At 32.6% G+C, this 19,854-nt stretch overlaps 1 protein-coding gene across 5 annotated transcripts in view; it reads left to right on the top strand.

The window, feature by feature from the left end:
* LOC145943719 (protein FAM13A) overlaps window positions 1-19,854 on the top strand; it is a 55,861-nt gene that overhangs the window by 5,311 nt on the left and 30,696 nt on the right. For 2 of the 5 annotated variants that reach the window (XR_014426565.1, XM_083051497.1), the window contains exons 3-7: window positions 8,137-8,959; window positions 10,492-10,547; window positions 11,018-11,164; window positions 12,228-12,609; window positions 12,818-13,061. Coding sequence is in view for 4 of the 5 variants with exons in the window: in XM_083051497.1 (XP_082907623.1) it covers window positions 10,512-10,547; window positions 11,018-11,164; window positions 12,228-12,609; window positions 12,818-13,061 (809 nt within the window). In the remaining variant the exon portion in view is untranslated. Of the gene's footprint in view, window positions 1-2,691; window positions 2,790-8,136; window positions 8,960-9,462; window positions 9,859-10,491; window positions 10,548-11,017; window positions 11,165-12,227; window positions 12,610-12,817; window positions 13,062-19,854 lie in introns of those variants that run through there. The other 3 variants (XM_083051498.1, XM_083051501.1, XM_083051500.1) reach the window with 3 other exon arrangements.

Genomic DNA, 19,854 nt, shown 5'->3' with positions numbered 1-19,854 from the left:
AAGTTGAAGGTCACGCATCCCCTCGTGAAAATTACGCAGTTTGAACGCAATCGATGCCACGCGTTGCACAAAGGTTTAGGCTCAAAAAATTTATATTTTAATTCCGTAAAACGCCATGCAGTTATTCATAGCGAATGACAAAGCAAAATTTTAGTGAGCTCTATCTTCAATTTAAAATACGTTAAATTTTAATATCATTTTAGTTTAAACATTAATTGATAAAAAAAATTTGAAAATCATCAAGAAAATTTATAAAAAGATATCAATTTAAATTTTGACAAAAAAACAATTCAATCAGAAAAACACAGTTCTTTTAAGCCTCTTTATCTATATGCATTTATACAAATTTAACCGTCATAATGTGAGGAAGTTGTGAACTGTTTAAATGAATAAATAATTGTATTTGTCAGCTAATTAAATCATACGTCTCTCGAGTAAGCGGAATGTTATATGATCAGGTGATCAAGCTAGTGGATTAATTCCCCGATGCACGATTTAATCTTTGATTTAATCTTCGTCTTGTTAAATGTAATTAAATTTAATTAAATTTAATTTAATCATGCATAATTTTAATTAAAGAGATGTAAAAGTAAATGTAGAAAATCTAAAAATGCCGAAACAAGAATCTTAAAATCTATTTTCTTGAGATTTTTGTAAAAGTAATATTTTATTTATCAAAAAGAGAAAGGGGGAGAAAATTCTTCTTCCATTAAAACATAATGTTTAATTTCTTACTCCATACATATTTATACAAAGTAATCGCGTATGTATGCATGTAAATATTTCAAACGTAAAAAAATACGAGATATTATCAAAAATATGCTTAAAATATGCTTTAAAACGTAAATATATTAATTATTCATAGGAATAATTAGAGACAGAAAAGAACGATAAATAAAAGAAAAAAAAACCGTTGATCATAGAAACGCGAAATACTATAATTTCAGACATTTACGTCAACTGTGTGCGTCTCTCCGAAATTGTAATGACGGTTAGACTCGACGCGCATTTCAACCCCTAGTCAGTGCATCCGTAGGAGAAGGGAGGGAGGGTTAAGATAGACGCCGCGTCTCGATCGTTTGTGCGTCCGAGGTATCTCGTCGCGGAGATGGTGCGCAATAACCATCATTCCATTGCCCATCTATCCCCCCGCGCGTGCCCTTTTCGTCCACTCGGCAATGAGCAGGGGATGCTTACATTATGCATTTCCATCGGACGGACTCGTGTCGCTGTTTACCCACATACGCGCGCTGTATAATCGTCAACAAACCCTCGGGCGACCCTCCGCGACCAGCCGCCGTTTCCTCCCTTCCCCTTTCTCGGTTCTCGTCCTCAATCCCTCCTAGACTCGCTTAGATCCTCGATCCCTCTCTTGCTCTCCCCCTTCGTCTGCCCTCCTCCAGCTCGCGATTCACGTGACCGGGACAGTCTATTGATTCCTCGAGGGTAGTGCATGCGCCCTCGTGCACGCGATCTCTGCTGTCAAGGGGGTTTGTATACGATGGAGGGGATAAGTTTGGAGGAAGTTTCCATGGAGGGGATGCTGGTGACGGGGAAAACGAGACGAGAGAGAGAACATATACGATACCGAAAAAAAGACAGAGAAAATGAGAGAAAGAGACAGAAGAGGAAGGGGGAGGAAAGACAGAGATAGCGATGGAAATTGCACGTCGTTTTTTCCAGTAGATTTTTTTGTATATTTTTATGGTGATGGTACACATTTTTGCATGATAGAATGAAATGGATAATTGTCGGGATTAAAACGAGAATTGAGAGTGTAAAAAAAAACTAATAAGTGACACTGCAGTTTAACTATATATATATATATATATATATATATATATATATATATATATATATATTGTAAGCAGTTTTAGCTAAAGCATCACAAATATTATTTTATTGTTTTGTCATTTTATAGAAGAAAGTTGATTATTCATTTACTAACTAATTGGAGTATTAATGGCGAAACTAAATCATCATTAGAATCTCAAAAATTTCTTTCGTCAAATATAACATCTAATAGCAAAAAACAGTCAACAATTGAATGATAGTATTTCACCGATTTTTTGTATTAATATCTATGCTTAATTATTATCAGTATCCAAAAATTATATTTATTGGTTAAATTATTATTTTAAATATAGAAATTCCCAACTCTTGTAATTAACAAGCTATTTTCTGAATCTGTTTTGAAAGAGTTTCTTCGACGTAAATATTAAAAGCTTTCAAACTTATATATATCTATCAATGCATTATTCGTATTGCTATCATTTCTTTGATTTCACGAAGCTTGATTAATTTATGTCCCATTAACTTTAAAGCTTTTTAATCTCGATTTTGGTTACCAAAATTCTGGACCAATTTCCATCCCACACACTCTCTCTTTCCCTCTCGAAAGTTTTCCGACGTTTGTAAAAAGGGTTAATACGAGTGCGTTAAAAAAGGGTCCATCCGGTGATCGATTACGAATTTGTAGAATCCAGAAAATTCGGTCGGACTCGTTTAGGATCCTACGCGAAATTCGAGAGTTCCCTCAATTCCCGTTGTCAGCCGGGGGAGGCGGCGTGTTCGAGCGCTAGTGAGGCGGTCAGGGGTTGCGAAGCGGAGGGTCGCGAGGAGAAGGGTTGCGAAGAGGAGGGCGATGATGAAGGACGACGGACGGAAAGAGAGGGCTTACCGAGAATCGCGGCGGAGATTCAGTCTCACTTGTGTAGCGTCTGTGTCGCGATCAGCCTCTTCTTCTTCCGGTCACTCGTCATGATTTCCCTCGTCTCATACATTATCAGGTATGATTGACATTGACATAACTCACGCGTTGACATCTGCCGCGAGTGCATCTCCGTCGAAACGCATCCTCGAGATTCGACACTTTCTCTGCGAATTATTTTAGACCGTTTATTGCACCATCGCTCGTTTAAAATTAATTGTGCGTAGAGGGTCCCATCAGGAAAGATCGATATTTCGATAGGTAATCGGCCGTGTCTTGCAAATGAGCAAAAATTTCTGTGAATGATTTTGCGATTAAATGTTGCGGAATTTTTAGAAATTTCTAAATTTAAGGAATTGTTTCTGTAACTATATACATTATATATATATATATATATATATATATATATATATATATAAATAGTGAATTTTAAAACTGTAACTAGTAAACGGTGTTACATTTATTTATTTATTTTTTTTTTTTTTATCATTTACAGTGCTTACGAATTTTCAAATCTATTGCTGCCAAATTATTTGGAAAATATTGTTACCCCCTAAAATATTTTCCTCTGGGGATACCCTATATTCGCCGAAATGACACATTCTATCATCGAATTTGTTAATTTTTATCTTTTTGAAATATCTAAATATTCCAAAATTAATCTGCAAAATTCTTCAAATAAACCAGACGCTTCATTCTAGGGCTATACTCTCAGTGTTTCTAGAACGCAATTTCTGTTTACTACGCCGATCGAACGTCGCGCAGCGTTTTGTGAAATTGTCAGCATCAGTTAGCTTTAATCACAATTAATGATTTTTTTTTCACTGTCGATTGTGAATCATTTAGCATTAGTTTGCAATTTTAGCGTTAGTTTACATAAATGTAATTTCGGCGAAAATTAACCCATCATTACGATACAAATTTGATATCGATAACTGCGCAAAACGTCGAAATTGATGTTAAATGCAGAAAAGCTACTGTGATTGCGCAAACTATGCAGATTTAAAATTGGATCAATGACATTTAGCATATTTTTGTACTATTTTTACAATATTATGAATAGAACTCTTTCCATAATTTATAAATAAACTGTAAAGTTATAGCATACATGTGTACATACGCATATAGAAAGTTATAATCTATAAAAAAAATTTTTTATTTAAAAAACTTTTTTTTTTATAGAAATAAAATCAACTATCTATATTGAAAATTATATATATATATATATATATATATATATATAAAAATCTAATTATATATATATATATATATATATATATATATATATATATATATAATTCAAATAAATCCTCTAGATACATTTTTTTCTATGAAAGTATTCATAATTAGATCTTGATAGTTGATGAATTATCAAATGATATCATCTTTGTAAACCGAAAATAAACCAATCTGCACATTAGTAATCCTCGAGTTCGCGAGATTGTAGAATGCAGAAGAAACTTTTTCTGCACATTGTTATCATGTTGCGTAAAACGAGCCGAATAAAACGCGCGTGCGGATATAGTCGCGGATCGTTATTTCGCACTTGTCGATGCATCAAAATTATGTTTTATAGTTTTATAGCTACAAGTAACCTCGATATAACGTCCATTAACCCCGAGTCGCATAAGAGCTACAGGATATCATTTAGAGAGATAGATATCAAATAGTATACTTTATATAACGTGAAAGAGAGCACAAACAAAACTCTGATCTTTCGTCTGACATTAATTTTTACGAACAAAAAAATTGCATTAAAAAAACTTGTAAATGAGCGACAACGGACACGTTGTCGACATTTTGTCGGAATTCGATTTCTTTCCGATGGTTACATAAAAACGTGCGGTTGTTGCTAAGCGCAACGCGCTCTCCTACACCCTGTACATCGAGGCGCAGGTGCAAGGGTCGAGGCACAATGAACTATAAAAACGAGATATGAGGATATAAGATATAAAAAAAGCGCAGAGAAAAAATAGAAATATAAAATATATATTATATATAGAAATGAAAGTTTAAATAGAAATAAAACGAGAGACAAAAGATACCATACTTAATATACGAGATATTCAGAATATTAAATTGCAACGTGTCTCTATTTAGTCTATAATTAGCAAAGTCTACTTAAAAGATTTCTTTCATTTTCCATATTTAACAAGGTTCACTTTACATTTTATGTCTGATATTTGCAAAATGTGCTTGAAATATTTATTACTTGCCAAGTCTTTTTTTAAGTTTTTTTTTTCCATTTTTTATAACGTGCAAGATTCGTCTCGTAAAATAGCTCTTGATAAATCATTCCAACTCTTTATAATATGCTATACACAAAACACGATATAGATGAGAGTTGTCCTTCTCTAATATTTTATTTCTTACTTTTTGCCTTTTACATTATTTTGGTATTTTCCGTAAAGAAATAAACGCGAGGTAGATTATATTTATACTACTGCCTTTCGAATCACAAATGCGTGGGCCATGTCTAGAATTGCATCGCGAGTTTCGTGAACAGATATTTCGTTTGATCGGTACATCATTAGACGGGAGATCGGCAGGTTCTTCCGCTATATGAAATTAAACGCTCATTTCATTTACTCTCACGGGAAATATCGATCGCAGACATTGCACGAGCACTGCACCGAGTTGCACGCATCACAATATCTTACAAGCGAGCAAATCGATTGACTGCGAGCGAATCTTTCCATTGCACTATAAATTTAAGTGCATTAGGTCAGTATTCTCGAGCAGGTCTCAAGAATGAACGTTTCGATTATTTATCGACGATATTTGTTTAAAAAATATGAAAATACAGAGGATTACTCTTTTTCGATTAATTTTAATTTTTATTTAAAAGATGAATGAAAGTTATTTTGAAAATCAGGGGTATTCTCAGATTTCAACGTCTTAAAGTAAAGTTAGCTAAAAGTTTAAATTTAATTTTCTTAAAATTTTTTACTTAAAATTTTTTACTTAAAATTAATTGCGAGTCAACCTTCACGTTCTTTTTATATTTACTGAGTTACTTTCTGCGGTTCTTTGACTGTGCAACTTGATTATTTGCGGAGATGTAGTTATTCATTTTCGCTGCGTCTGTGAATTAGGAGACTTATTTGTCTTGTTTTGATTGTCGAAGATATTCGATTTTTAATGTAAGTGTGGAAACAAACAATCGCGTTTTGTTAGCTCTGCACTATTATAGAGTGTAATATTGCTGCACACATTAAATGAAAAAGTATACATATTCGTACACATTCTATGGATTTCCGCATGGACAATGCAGTTTGATGAATACGTTAAGAGTGATGTAACCCTTTTCGTGTTTTCGTATCTTTCTTGCAATTTGTGAATACTGTGTATGTTATATGCCAATTAATTATGTAAGATTCGCAGATTGGGGGATATCAATGTTTTTTGTTTAAAACATTGATCTTGAGGATTATTCAAATGGGCCATTAAATGATCTAATAATGCTAATAATTCTGAATCCATCCGCGTAATACACGAATATTATATCTCGTTTTGTGTGTAACACGATTCAAAGCGCCAAGCGGTTTAGAAAAGTCTTTTATGAAAAAATCAAGCGGATTATGCGAATTTCCTTTCTACTTGACTGAGCGCTGTAAAATTTGTCGCATCATTTCATCAGCATCGCAGAAAAAGAAATGAGAGATAATGTCATAATATGAGTAATATATTTCGAGAATCATGTAAATTAGTTTTTTTTGAAAATTTTGACAAAAGAGGAGAAATTTTAGATTCCTTTGAAGCAGTTATGAATGATTTAATTTAAAAATGCAATAATTCAAAGTTTCGAGAAAAGTTCGTTCTGATTTAAGAACTTTTCAGACTTAATTTTTCTTTTAAATGTTTAATATCATATATATGTGTTATATACGCGCTATATTTTAATAAAATCATCATTAATTATATATAATAATAATAATTTAATTTTTTATACTTTTTATAAATGATATAACTTAAATTAATAGTGTATTTTAATAGAATTAGAAAAAATATTAGATATAAACGTTTCTTTCGTAATATATTTTATTTATATGTATTAAGTTGCAATTTTGCGAATTAAATATGTGTCGCGTAAAACTCATTGTACCTATTCAGTGAAATGTACACAGAAATAAGCAGTGTCTTAAAGAGTGCACACAGTTGTTACCAGACTGCATGCAATGACAAGTGTTGCAAATAGACGAATGATGGATATTAATTAACGGGATTAAATTTGAGAATGAGCATTAATTAATTCATAAGCTGTCGCATGTGTCGCAAAGCCTGATAGCCACGATTAATTATACACTCTTCTGTCGTATAATACATTAACGTCAACTCATCGCCGTGTAATATCTCTATAAAATCGATATGCTCACAATTCTCACTTTGGAAGTATTAATAAATAAAAAATATAAATTTTAAAGCTTTTTATGATATATAAATGCATTTATAATTATTTAAAAAACTTTTTAATATTAAATTTATTAAAGCACAGTAATAGACTTATAATAATCTCTCCGGACACGTTGCGTTGTAGCCAAATATTTACAATAGAAATCGATGAGACGCGTTTTTCGAATTTGTTTTCGATTGCGATAATATTTTTTAAATGCAGTCGCACTTCGCGAAAAATGGACAGATTAAATGGAATGTTAAATGAATCAATGATTATAATTAAATAGAACCGTATTACGTATCCGGTTTAGGATTAGATGCGCGATTTTATGGCTTCTCGTCGCATACGAAGAATTGTATAATTCTTACAATATGTAGCATTTTACTAATTTAAGATTAAATAATAATTTGTAAGACACAAAATAGTTAAAAAAAAATATATATACAAGTTTATTTTTTCATGTGAAATAATCTTTTCTATAGAAATAGATATCGACTTGTATCATACTTGAGAAAAAGATTATTCAATGAAATATTGCATTTTATAAATTAAATTTTTGTTGTAAAAAATCTGTAATTATTTATGCTTGTTTACAAAATGATGGCTTATTATATATAATGTAATGCAAATAATGTATGCATAATGTAATTATGCATATGCTATATATTGCGCGCGCAAAAAGCACGGAAGCTTTATATAGACAAATGATTTTAAATATATATCACGTCACGAACTATTATTATAGCACGTACACGTAAATGCGTGGATATCAAGCTAACACACGCACAAAAATCAAATCAAAATCAGGTTTAATGCTTTCTACGGGTTATAAAATTAAAAGATATTGTACTTTATTTTTTGTGTGCTCGAATTAAATAAATAAATAAATTATATAATACGAAAATTGTGCGAAAAATATCTCGAATTGAATCTAAAAGGAGTATTTAGATACTTGCTTCACATCAGCTCTTGAAGTATCTTTCCTCAGCGGTTAATGTCGAATCCCTAAGAATCTATTTTGTGTTTTCAGAGTGCAGTAAGGGCCCGTGCAGGAGCTACGTACATCATGTCAGGGCCAGGGGCGGAGTGGTGACCTAGACCTCATCCCTCGGCTCCGACCCTCGATGCTTACGCTACGGCTGGTGTCGACTCACTTCCTGAAGCAGCCATAGGCAGTGCCCTTCGCCTTAGAGAAAGGGCTCCGTGCGATGTGCCGTGATAGGGACATGAACCCAGAACTACTAGTCGCGTCGCACGATCTCCGCTCAACGGCGTTATCGTCGCCGTCGCCATCGTCGTAAAAATAAAATTAAAAAGAAAAAAAAACAGACAACACGGTCGTTCGAAATTTTCACGCGTACGCAAGAAGGACTTTTTCGACGGCCCTTCTATCTCTCTCTCTCTCTCTCTCTCTCTCTCTCTCTCTCTGCTGCGAGAATCTTTCTCGCCCTGGCGCACGTACTCACATACGCATACACACCACACGCATCCCCACGAATCGTTCCTTGCCCTTCAACTACATAGACGAACAAGTACGATTCCTCTCTTTTATGATCTCGAGGTAGATTAAAATCCCGACAGACGAAGTAGACGAATCTTTTAAACGAGCAAGTGTGTATATATATACAGTATCGCGTTCGGTACTCGCGGTTACTCACGGTATATAAATCCGTGATCCGGCTCGCGCAATCGGCCGGATCGAAAGAACACGATCAGAAGAGACGACTTCACTAATATATACGACGAATCAAGAAAAAGGACGAAGCAAAGGAGGAAGGGAGGGGCAGGACGAGGCAGCTGCCACGCTGAACTCGGTATACATCAACCTGTGGAGAGCCGCGAGAGAGTGTATTGTGAGTGTTTCTCTTTAAAGATTTTTTTATAATAACATGCATGTCTCCGGCGTGCCTGATAAAAGCGATATGAATTACAAACACGATTATTAATAAATTATTATTAATAACTTTAATTTACTTATTATATAAATCAATATATAAAAAACACAAGAAAATGCGGTTTTAGTTGACTTGCAATTAGACATATACATTTGTATAGTCTTATTGATTTTATTATTTTTTTGTTATTTAACTTATTTACTTTTTTTAAACAAAAATATCTTACATTTATTTAAAATATGACACAAAGTACTATTATTAAATTTTTGAATATTTCCTTTTATTAAGCACTCTGAAGTTATTCAATATATTGTATTTGCAATGATAAAATTATGATCGTGTTTAATTAACAGATAACACAATATAATTTCTTGTTATTAGTTAATTATATTATCTAACGGCATAATTTATTAAATATAAATAAATGTTCCCGATAATCTCGATTCAAGCGTAGATTATCTCACGATTTTAATTTTATCAAAAAATTCTGTATAAAAGCATTATTATCCGTTAATGGGAAATATCCAAAACTTGGCGATTTAAAGAACGAAACAGTTTAATTTGTGTACTGCACAGTAATTTTCCAATTTTCATCGTAAATTCGGCATGTCGGCGATTAATGCATTAAAGTCGCATATTTATATTAAGCGCACTTAAGAATCTTGCACCTGGCCCCTCGATTATGTAACTACAAAATTTTGGCACAATTTTGGTACATGAATAATCTCGTTGGCGTGAAATTTTCCTGTCCGCTGCGATCGCAGTCGTGAACGAGCACATCATCGGTAATCATTAACCGTCTCATAATAGTTCCTTGAAATTGCGTATCTTTCTCTCTCGCAAGAATGGGTGACAAGGTAAATTGATCGACCGTATATCGGTTATCGGTGCAATGGTCGGCGAGTTATTTTTGATAACGCTTTGTGTCGCTTAAGTGAAATTTACGTCGCAAAATAATTGCATTTATTGTACCTGTGTTTAAAAGAATCGATAGAGTCGTTAATTATCTGTTCATTTGCGATGAACAATTTCTTCGCGAATTTTAATAAATAAAATAAAACTCAAAGAAATTGTATTAAAATATAATAATATCGCTTCGCAATAATGTGGAATAATTAAATAAAACGGAGGCTACATCAAAGCTATTTTTTCACAAAGTTTCAAGATATTATTTCTGAGGAATATACTAAAACTTTGCACACACGCGCGATTAATATACATTTTCCATGTTAGCGGCGCAAAAGTTTGCCGACGCGTCTCTTATTTTTAACATAATAAAAGATATTGACGAAGCGAGGACGACGACATTTCACGGTTCATCGATCTATTCGAACCAAGCTTTTCCTATGTTATGAAATGCGAGTTTCTCATTGTGCGTCGCTCATCGATCGTACGCTTGCGAAAATATTGAAATTACCTTACGATTGTTCTGTCAATGCTGGTACACTGACATGCTATTCTCCACCATAATCGTGCAAATGACACGACAGTTACCTCGCGTGATACCAATATGAAGCATCATCCAATTCTTTATCGAAGGAAACTGGTAAATCTTTCTTCATTTTTTTGTCTTATATTTCTATATTTGAAAAGATATATATATCTATTTATTAAATTATATTTAAATATACTTATATATTTTTTTTTAATTAATATTTATTATTTATTTATGTTTTCACTTCTTCAGTATACCGCAAAATAGTTTTCTAAAAAAATTATGTCGCTTGATTCGTTTCTAAAATTTTTTAAACTTCTCATTTGTTCTATAAAATTGATGTTTTTTTTCTATTATAAAAAATTTTATTTCTTTTTCTTTAATATAAGAAAGTTTAGCGTTTCTATTATTTTTATCAGTATTTTTTTTTATTTAACCGCGATATAAACCACGAGCGGAGTTTTTACTCGGAGGCAAGAATGATTATAAAGTGAATGACGAACTTTTGAATGGTTGTCGTCTTTGCACGTTAGCGTATATCCTCTGCGACTTAAAACAAGTGTACTCGTCGCTTTTGTCAGTGCGGCAGTGGGTCGCAGTGCAGACAAAGTGGGATGAGACGTCCTCAGCAAGAACATCTCCATCATCATCATCATCACCACCACCATCACCACCATCATCATGGATCCTCAACAAGCCCCACGCGCTCTCGTCAAGCACACGATAAGGTAATCTTCCTTTGACACTTTTGCAATTCCACGCAAAATATCTCAATTTTATATGTTTTAATATTAATTATTTTTATTTCGATTTGTGTCTAGAAAACATTGAATTTATATTGTTTTACACGTACACGCACACATACTATATATTTTTTAATAAATAATAAATTAATAATATATATAATTTTTCATTCGATAATAATCTCCTCGACTTTTTAGTCTCATGCTTATATATTAATCAATTTATGTATAAACGATAAGAAGAACTACTCAAGTTTCTATCTATAATAATTATTGCTTATCTTAATAGATAGAAACAATAGCGTACAGTAGTTGCCGTTCCACATTCTATATAAATACGGTTATAGAAACTTTCTGGTTCTTCTACGTCGAGTGAGAATGCAAAATCTATATCTACTCGTTACTCCACTTTGTCGATGCACTACCTTTCCAGTTGTTAAATCCAGACTGATCGTCAATTACGCTTTCTCGTTCTCATCACTCCACTAATTATTTATACAACCCATATATAAATGTCATGCGAATATCGGAAATATCAATTATCGCTCTATACTCGAAATAAATCATGCAGCCCTTAAATAAATAGATAAAGAGTGATAATAAATATACAAAGAATGAAATATTACAAAGGATATATTGAAAATATTTTAAGAAAAATTTTTTTACAAGAAATAATAAGCAAAATTTATCATAAAATTTTTACACTCTTAAAACATTGTACATATATCTTCTACAATTTGTCCTATAATTTATTTTTGCTATATAGAAGTATTTTTTCTCTACGAAATTTTAGATTCTCAATAATATTTTTTATACTTCAAATATATAATTATACTTTACAATTATTTAAAATTTTTTAGAGCGTTGCTTCTACATTTGTGCGATTTTAATGATCAAAAACATCGTTTTTGCATTTTATTTACATAGCATTCGTTTAATTATAAGAGATAATAGTTTTAGAGTTGAAATATTTTTGTTTCGATTATGTATATACTTGAAAACCCGCTAGGCCCAGGCGGCCTAACGAATCCCACCTCTCCCGTTTCAGGATGAGTCTCGTCTCGCACGCGTGAAGCGCGTCCTGGCTGGCTCGCTGCTCGGCCGCGGCGCCGGATCCAGCAGGATCTTCGGCACCCGGCTGGAGCTGGTCGAGTCGTACCTCGACACGGGCGTACCGTACGTGGTGCATCGGCTATGCAGCTACATCGAGGTGCACGGCTTCCAGAGCGCGGCGATTTTCCGCCTGTCGGGCGGCAGTCCCCGACTGGCAGAACGGCTGAGAGCTGCCTTCGAACGACGGGGCGACGCCGATCTGGAAGCAGCTGGGTGTCCGCCAACCGCTGCGACTCTTCTACGTCAGTATCTGAAGGAGCTGCCGCAGCCAGTCGTGCCGTCTACCCTCGTCGGCAGACTGCTCAACGTACACGCTCGTAAGCACCGTAATCCTATTTCTTTTTCGTGATAAGGCCTTTGGAGATCAGATGATTATGGAGACAAGATGCCTATGTACCGTCTTGGATATATTTTATGCGATTTTAATTATTATTTGAAGGAAAACAATTTTTAGAGCACAATTCTGAACGTGCGTCTCATTCTTGACGTTTCTAATAAATTCTGTAAAAATGTTTTGTGATGCAGAGAGTTACTCGAACGATCACGACTCGTGGATCGCCTCGACGAAGGAGTTGTTGTCGACTCTACCGTCCTCGCATTATCATCTGCTCGGCTATCTGACGATCTACCTTAGCCGCTACGAGGCTCGACACGGACGCAGCGCCGGTGTTTGTGGCGTTTTCGCGCCAGTCATTCTACCGCACGTGCCACCGGCGACCACTCTGCTGCGGGACATTCTTGCCGAGGCGCTGGTGCTATTCCCCGACTGGTGAGTGATATTTAATGATTCTCTTAGCATGATGACATGAGCCAATTCGCAAAAACACGTAAGGAAGTCGCGCGAGAAGCTTGCGTAAACTCGTCGGCAGCAAATCATGTCTATTTGTCTGGCTTATTTCGATCGACGGATTCGCTTTTCCTATTTTTAGACCCATTAGATCACGTTCAGTGTGTTATGGAAACAAGAAACGATAGTTGTCGGACCATAAAAGAAAAACAAATTATAAACTTATTAGGTAATAAAATAGTAAATAATAAAATTCTTATTTTTTATAAAGTTTTAATAAAAATAAAATAAATTTTAAATTATTATTTTAATATTTTTTTAAATTCATATCTTTTCTAAGAAATATTATTTTTTAATTGAACTTATTTTTAATTGAAAACTATTGAGATATGTGGAAAAAACGACTACACAAAAAAAATGATATGGTAAATACTGACTTGCATTAAATATGTAATTAATTTTGTATATCTTAATTTGGTCTCCACTGCGAGAAATTAAATCAAATATTGTTAATTTGCTGCTTTAATTCCGAATTTATTACTTTTCTTAATTAGCTGAAAATTGATTTAAAAATAGTGATGTTAATTTAACACACATTAGAATTTATTTCTGAATAACATACTTGTAGCCAATCATAAACAATAAATAAATACATAAAATGAGTAATTGCTAATTAATTGTTCAAGAAGGTTGCAAATAGATTTAAACAATATTATATATTTTTATGCATCAACACTGACTATTATAATTATATAGCAGTAAAGTGATCAAAAGTCATAAATTAATCATGTCGTTTTGATATCATATTGTTTCGCAAATCTAACTTTTATCGAAATAAAATAAGATTAAAAAGTAATCGAAAACTCTCTAACGAGCAATTATTTATGTCTAAACGTAATCCATGATTGACTAACTTTAAATTTTTATAAAAGTCAAAATAATATAAAGTAGGTCATTACCGCAAAGATTTTACAGAAAATTAATTTTACAAATAACAAATAAATTAAAAAACTTACAAATTATTTATCCCCTAATTGCTCCACCATCGTTTGACTGTTTTTTCCTTCTCTCTTGTTTGATTTTTCCTGTTTTTTCGTGGAATTCATACTCGAAAATACGGTTAATTACACATGATTGCGCGCACACTAATCGCCAGATTACAAACGCCGAGTTTATAGTACGCAGTTTGTTAAATATTAAAATAGAATCGATCATTAATGACTATAATTATTAAATGCTTCGCAATAATGTCCAAGTTAATCCGTTTTGTATCTTATTTTATATCCATTATATTAATGAAAAATTTGAAAATAATGTTATTTTATCCCAATACTACACGAAACAATGACTAATTGAGACGCAATAAGTTAATAATATGGGTTGGCAATATCTTTAATTATTTATGATCGCGTTTGGCATCTTTCATTACTTGCCGCGATCATTAATCGCTATTTATCAAATTAAATATTTAGAGCAATTTATACGTTTCACAAGGGGAAATCCAAACGATAAAAGATAGGAGAGAGAATTATAAATTATCGTTTTATTATAGGCAGTAATTGTTTCTTTAACGGCATTGTTGTATTTCAACATAATTCTCGTATCACGTTTTGAATTTTTCACCGATTTAAATGTAATGTACGCACATTACTTTCATATTGAGATCAATAATACATATGGAATAATAATATATAAACCGTAAAATTGAGTGATTCACAAGTAATGAAAAGACGTGATATATATTAATAATTTAATTTTAATTAATTAAAAGGCAAGAAACCGAATATTATGTGTATTTATGTATATTTATTTTATAATACATTAAATTATATTTCGTGGCAACAACGAATATACATACTTATGCATGTATGTATTAAATGTTATTAAGTTCAACTTTCGCATACCGCGCTATTGTTTATATACGTATGTATGTCGTACAGACGATCGAATTGTTGTCATTCGCGCGGCGACACTCTAGTGAGAAAGTATAGCAGCGCGAAGCGCTCCGTGTGTTGTCATATTATTTTCCGAAATGCGATTACGTAACAAGGAGATTTAAACGCGATTGAACAATTAGAGAGATTGTTAATCCGCGTAATAACTTTCGCGATTATCGCGTTTCAAGTAGCCATTAATTCGCATAATATTGTAACAATATCGCGCAGTATCAGAATAAAATTGCCGAATTAGTTAAAAATTTTTCAGTTATCAAACAAAACATTGAATTGAACATTATTATTATTTTGCAGCGCGTTTAATAATTAGAAAGTCTGTTATTAAAATATTTATTTTAATATTTACCAAATCGCGTATTATAAATTAAGCGCTTGCATTTTAAGTATTATTATGGGCGCGATCGTAATTAACTATGTTTTCGCGAGTGAGTATTTTGTAAGTGCCACGAAGGTGCAGCAAAGGACAAATAAGATAAAGCTCGGGAAGCTCGGGAAGACATCGACTAATGATGGAGCAACGAAGTGCGTCATTTATACTTTTGTTAATTTATTATTTGTTATTTGTTAAATTAATTGCTTGCTAAACTTTTACTTGATAGCTCGCATAATTTTAAGATATATAAGAGCTGATTAATCAGGGATTACATTTAGATTTATTGTAACATTTTCGATTATTTCTTAAATTTATTTCGCGAACATTAAATTTTCGGGGAGCTATGATATTTTCATAGCAATTCTGAGAAATAATTTGATATATGTCAAACTGATATTGTCGATTTTTCACTTTTGATTACTTTTATTCTCTTATATTATTCTCTTATTTTTTTATATTTTTTAAGCAATTAATTTAATGTTATTTGTAAATAGTGGTGTTAAATTAGCATTCTCATTTTTAATATAAATTTTTTATTAATTGATGGTATACTAATTAAGCATCAATAAATTTGAAATTAGAGTAACAAATTAATAATAAATAAACTTTTAATTATACATCTAAATTTGATTTGGCTCCAAGGTTTTGTGGATATTCTTGAAATCGTGAAAAAACATTATTGATGTGAAATCACGATAAATTACGGCTTAACTATGCTCACATGCCTAACTATTCACGCATCATTAGATAACATGCTGCTCATTATCCTTCAGTTAGTTGTTCGCGGTTTTTGCAAATACAGGTTTTTGCAATGAAATTTATCAACATAAAAATCTCACATAAGTTTTTGTCTGTTCGGTAAAAGGCGGAAGGACTATTATAATCGAAGGATTAAAGCGCCTTAATTTTAGAATATAAAAATAAATCAATCTTACCAGAGAATTTTTCATATTAGATATCAGTTTGCATTTACTTGCAAAAAATAAATATTTAAGTCCTAAATAATTTTGAAATAAAAATACTTAAATATTTATTGCTTATATAATTTTATTTAATCTTGTAATTATTTTGATTTAAAACAAAAATTTACGTACGTTTCGAATCTGAATAATTCTAACACTTTAAATTTGAATAAAACGGTAATCTAAAATTGAAAATAAATTTGATATCGTTGCATAAATACAGAGAATTGTTTTAAATCTTCGTTATTTTTTCAACAAGATTTGTCGTCAACAATTTACGGTTAACATTCCCCTAAGCCGAATAAACCTCGGCCAAAGTGCCGGACTTTGTTAATTAATCTGGAAATCCGATCCAGTCGCCCTGCTGTACATTAACCGCATTGTGAATTACAAGAGTAACGTATTTGAATGCACTCGACCACCAACTACACTGCGAAATAAATTATAAAGCACGCTTTGCAGAAAATGCTCTGCAACTGCGTCGAGCTTATATGTCTAACTGAACAGTTGTTCGCGTTTCAATTTTCTCGCACCGTCTCATCTCGTAATATCATTTGCATTTCCAACAATTATTCGACCACAACCGACAGATCTATATTATCTTAATAAACTGTTTCTCGTCGAAATCACAAACGAAGCAAATTTTCCGCGAATGTCTGTCCCTCGACAATCAACCGTCTAATTGGACTTTTCTACTTACATTCAAGAAAATCTCTTCTTCGATGGAAGAGAATCGACCTTGCTTATTATTTCTTAACCCGGGGCAATCTCTTTGCCCGTTTTTTTTTTCCCCTCGATTGCGTTTCGAGTACCGCTTGGACGAGTCTCGATGAAGGGATCTCTAATGCACTTGCAATTTCATCTTTGCTGCATTCTCAGTAGCATTTCGAGCGGGCTAAAAGTGGGAAAAAACAATTTTGTCATCAAATCTAATGTCGAATATTTTTTTATATATTTCATATTATAAAATTCCATTTTATCAACACATTTTTTTCTTATAAAAGAGTTATATAAAGGAGTTCTTCGTTAAAAAATAATTATGATAAATTAAATTGATGGTATAAATTGGTAATTGAATAAATAAATTAAATAAACGTTATCGCGTTCTGCTTCGTACGTATACTTGGATCGATAGATTCGGTAAATTTCTGTGCACGTACAGCGTATGCGAGAGAACTAGTCATTTCCCGGATTCGCGTGCATATATGAAGGATTTTTCTCCTGGTTCCACGTACAAGCGGGTACGATTTCATCGCGCGTAAAAGCTTCCAAATCACGCAAAAAGGATATTAAACCGCATCGATGATCGATTCGGATCACGTGGAACGCGATACGAATGCAGACATCCGAATACAAACGAATATCGCCAAGTCTTTCGCGTTCGAAATTATTTACATACCTACATATACGATTTCAATGCCAGTATTTAGTTTTCTTTTTTTAGCTACAAGTGGTTAATGACATATTGAAAATCGAATTGTAAACGACTATAATAATGAAATAAATAATGCGTAATAATATAAATATATTTATAAATATAATAATAATAATGAATAATAAATACGCGTTCTTTCTCTTAATATTCATTTTAATTGTCTGTGTTAAAACAACGACAAGTTAATGATATTCAAATTTATTCTCATTTCAGTCAAATTTCCCGCGAATTTTGTTCGAATTTCACACACGAATTATTTCGGCGAAAACTAAACGAACGCTGCTTCGGACCGAGTTATTTTCGCGTGCGTGCGAATTAGCTTTTAACCGGAAAAGTCACAGACGAAATTTGTAAATTGCCGGCGTCAGATTGCAGGCGTAGGCGGAAACTGCGAGAATATTCGCGACCTTCTCTACGATTAATTTCGTTGGTTACGCCGTACCATTGAGGCAATGAAATACTCAGACACTAATAAAAATCGCGGTCCTTGGCCTTGTCGCGAAATTGCTTGTCATTGACGCGTATACTTGAATGCACGCTTGATGCACTTCCTTTTTCTCTCTCTCTCTCTTTCTCTTTTTTATCCAATTGCATTTTGCGATGAGAATGTAGCCTTTCTTATTTGCATTAATTTAAACGTATCTGTACGTGTTTCTTTATAATTTATGCTTCACTGCATTTTCGTAAAAAAAACTTTTTACTCTTAACTTTCGTGGTAATGAGACAATTTAGATATCTTTCGAAGGCTGACAAAAAATTAGGAGATAAATTGATATACATAATGATCAGTTCTTAATAAAAATATATACTTTCTTATCGTGTTATGTAATATTGATTATCGACTCTGTATGTGTGTGTATCATGCTCTATAAATTATTTTTAATTATATTAAGAAATTTATCGAGAATATTTGAGTACTCTCAAAATTATTATTTGAAATTTGAATAGCGTGAAAATTTTACATGTTAAGATATTTATGGGAGAGTCAAATAAATTAATATTATATAAAAAAATTGTTATAAGAAAATAAAATTATAAAATAAATTATAAAATTTAAATTTTGACATAGGACGAGAGATATACGTGATGCGCAAAGTCAATTTAATTCTCGAAATGCATTAGGTATTAAGTGATTAGGAAGTCGTGAGCCTTTGAGAAAAATTGGAACAATCCACCTTCTTGAGAGTTGTTAAGCCGGGGAATTTCTCTCTCCCTTAATCTTACGCGCGTAATGAATTATTAATGCGTGTCTCCTGTCTGATATATATATATACATATAATAGCCGTTATATTTTTCTCGCTATATATCGATTGCGGCTTTCTGCGTATCTAACTAAAAATAAAATCAAGAGCGACGTAAAATTATTCATTGCTGGATATTAATATGCTTCTACGCAAAAAAGTTTTTAAAATAACAGAACCGTGCGATGTAAATTTTTGATTCAGAGGAAAAAATATCTTCTGTTCTTAATATTTTATCTCATTATATTTGATTGATTAGGACATTTTCGTCTTATAAAAAATTAACTTTACTAAACACAATTAAGAATTTAAATTTAAATTACATCAGATAAAGATTTAAGTAAATTGATTAAAAGATTTTCTAATTTTATATTGGATGATTGCAAAAGTTCGTGCCCGATTTGCATAGATGGTGGTAATAACTTCAAATCGGGCACGAACTTTTGCAATCATCCAATATATAAAATTACTATTATTAGATATATATTTCTTACATAATATAATCGTTGCTCAGTATCATGTATTGTTTTTGTCAACTTTTTATAAAAGAGATGATAGAGATGATTTTTATTAAGGAAATAACTTGCAGAATTAATAGTAATATTTAACTTTTTGCATTTCACACATACATACAAGCGGTGCATTAAAAATCCCCCATCATAGTTAGATGAGACTGCGGAAGCGAGCGATTAATCTTAGCTCGTAAAATATCTAAGCGTATCGTGCTGGAAAAAAAAGATCGCCGCTTTACTCACATGAACGGCACGTGACGGTTAAAGCGTGATGCGATAATCGTTTTTAAGGGAGG

Source organism: Prenolepis imparis, unplaced genomic scaffold (genome assembly GCF_030444845.1).
Source record: "Prenolepis imparis isolate NDT839.2.m4 unplaced genomic scaffold, iyPreImpa1.0 SCAF_12, whole genome shotgun sequence".
Classification (NCBI taxonomy): Eukaryota; Metazoa; Arthropoda; class Insecta; order Hymenoptera; family Formicidae; genus Prenolepis; species Prenolepis imparis.
This window is presented reverse-complemented; position numbering and strand designations above follow the sequence as displayed.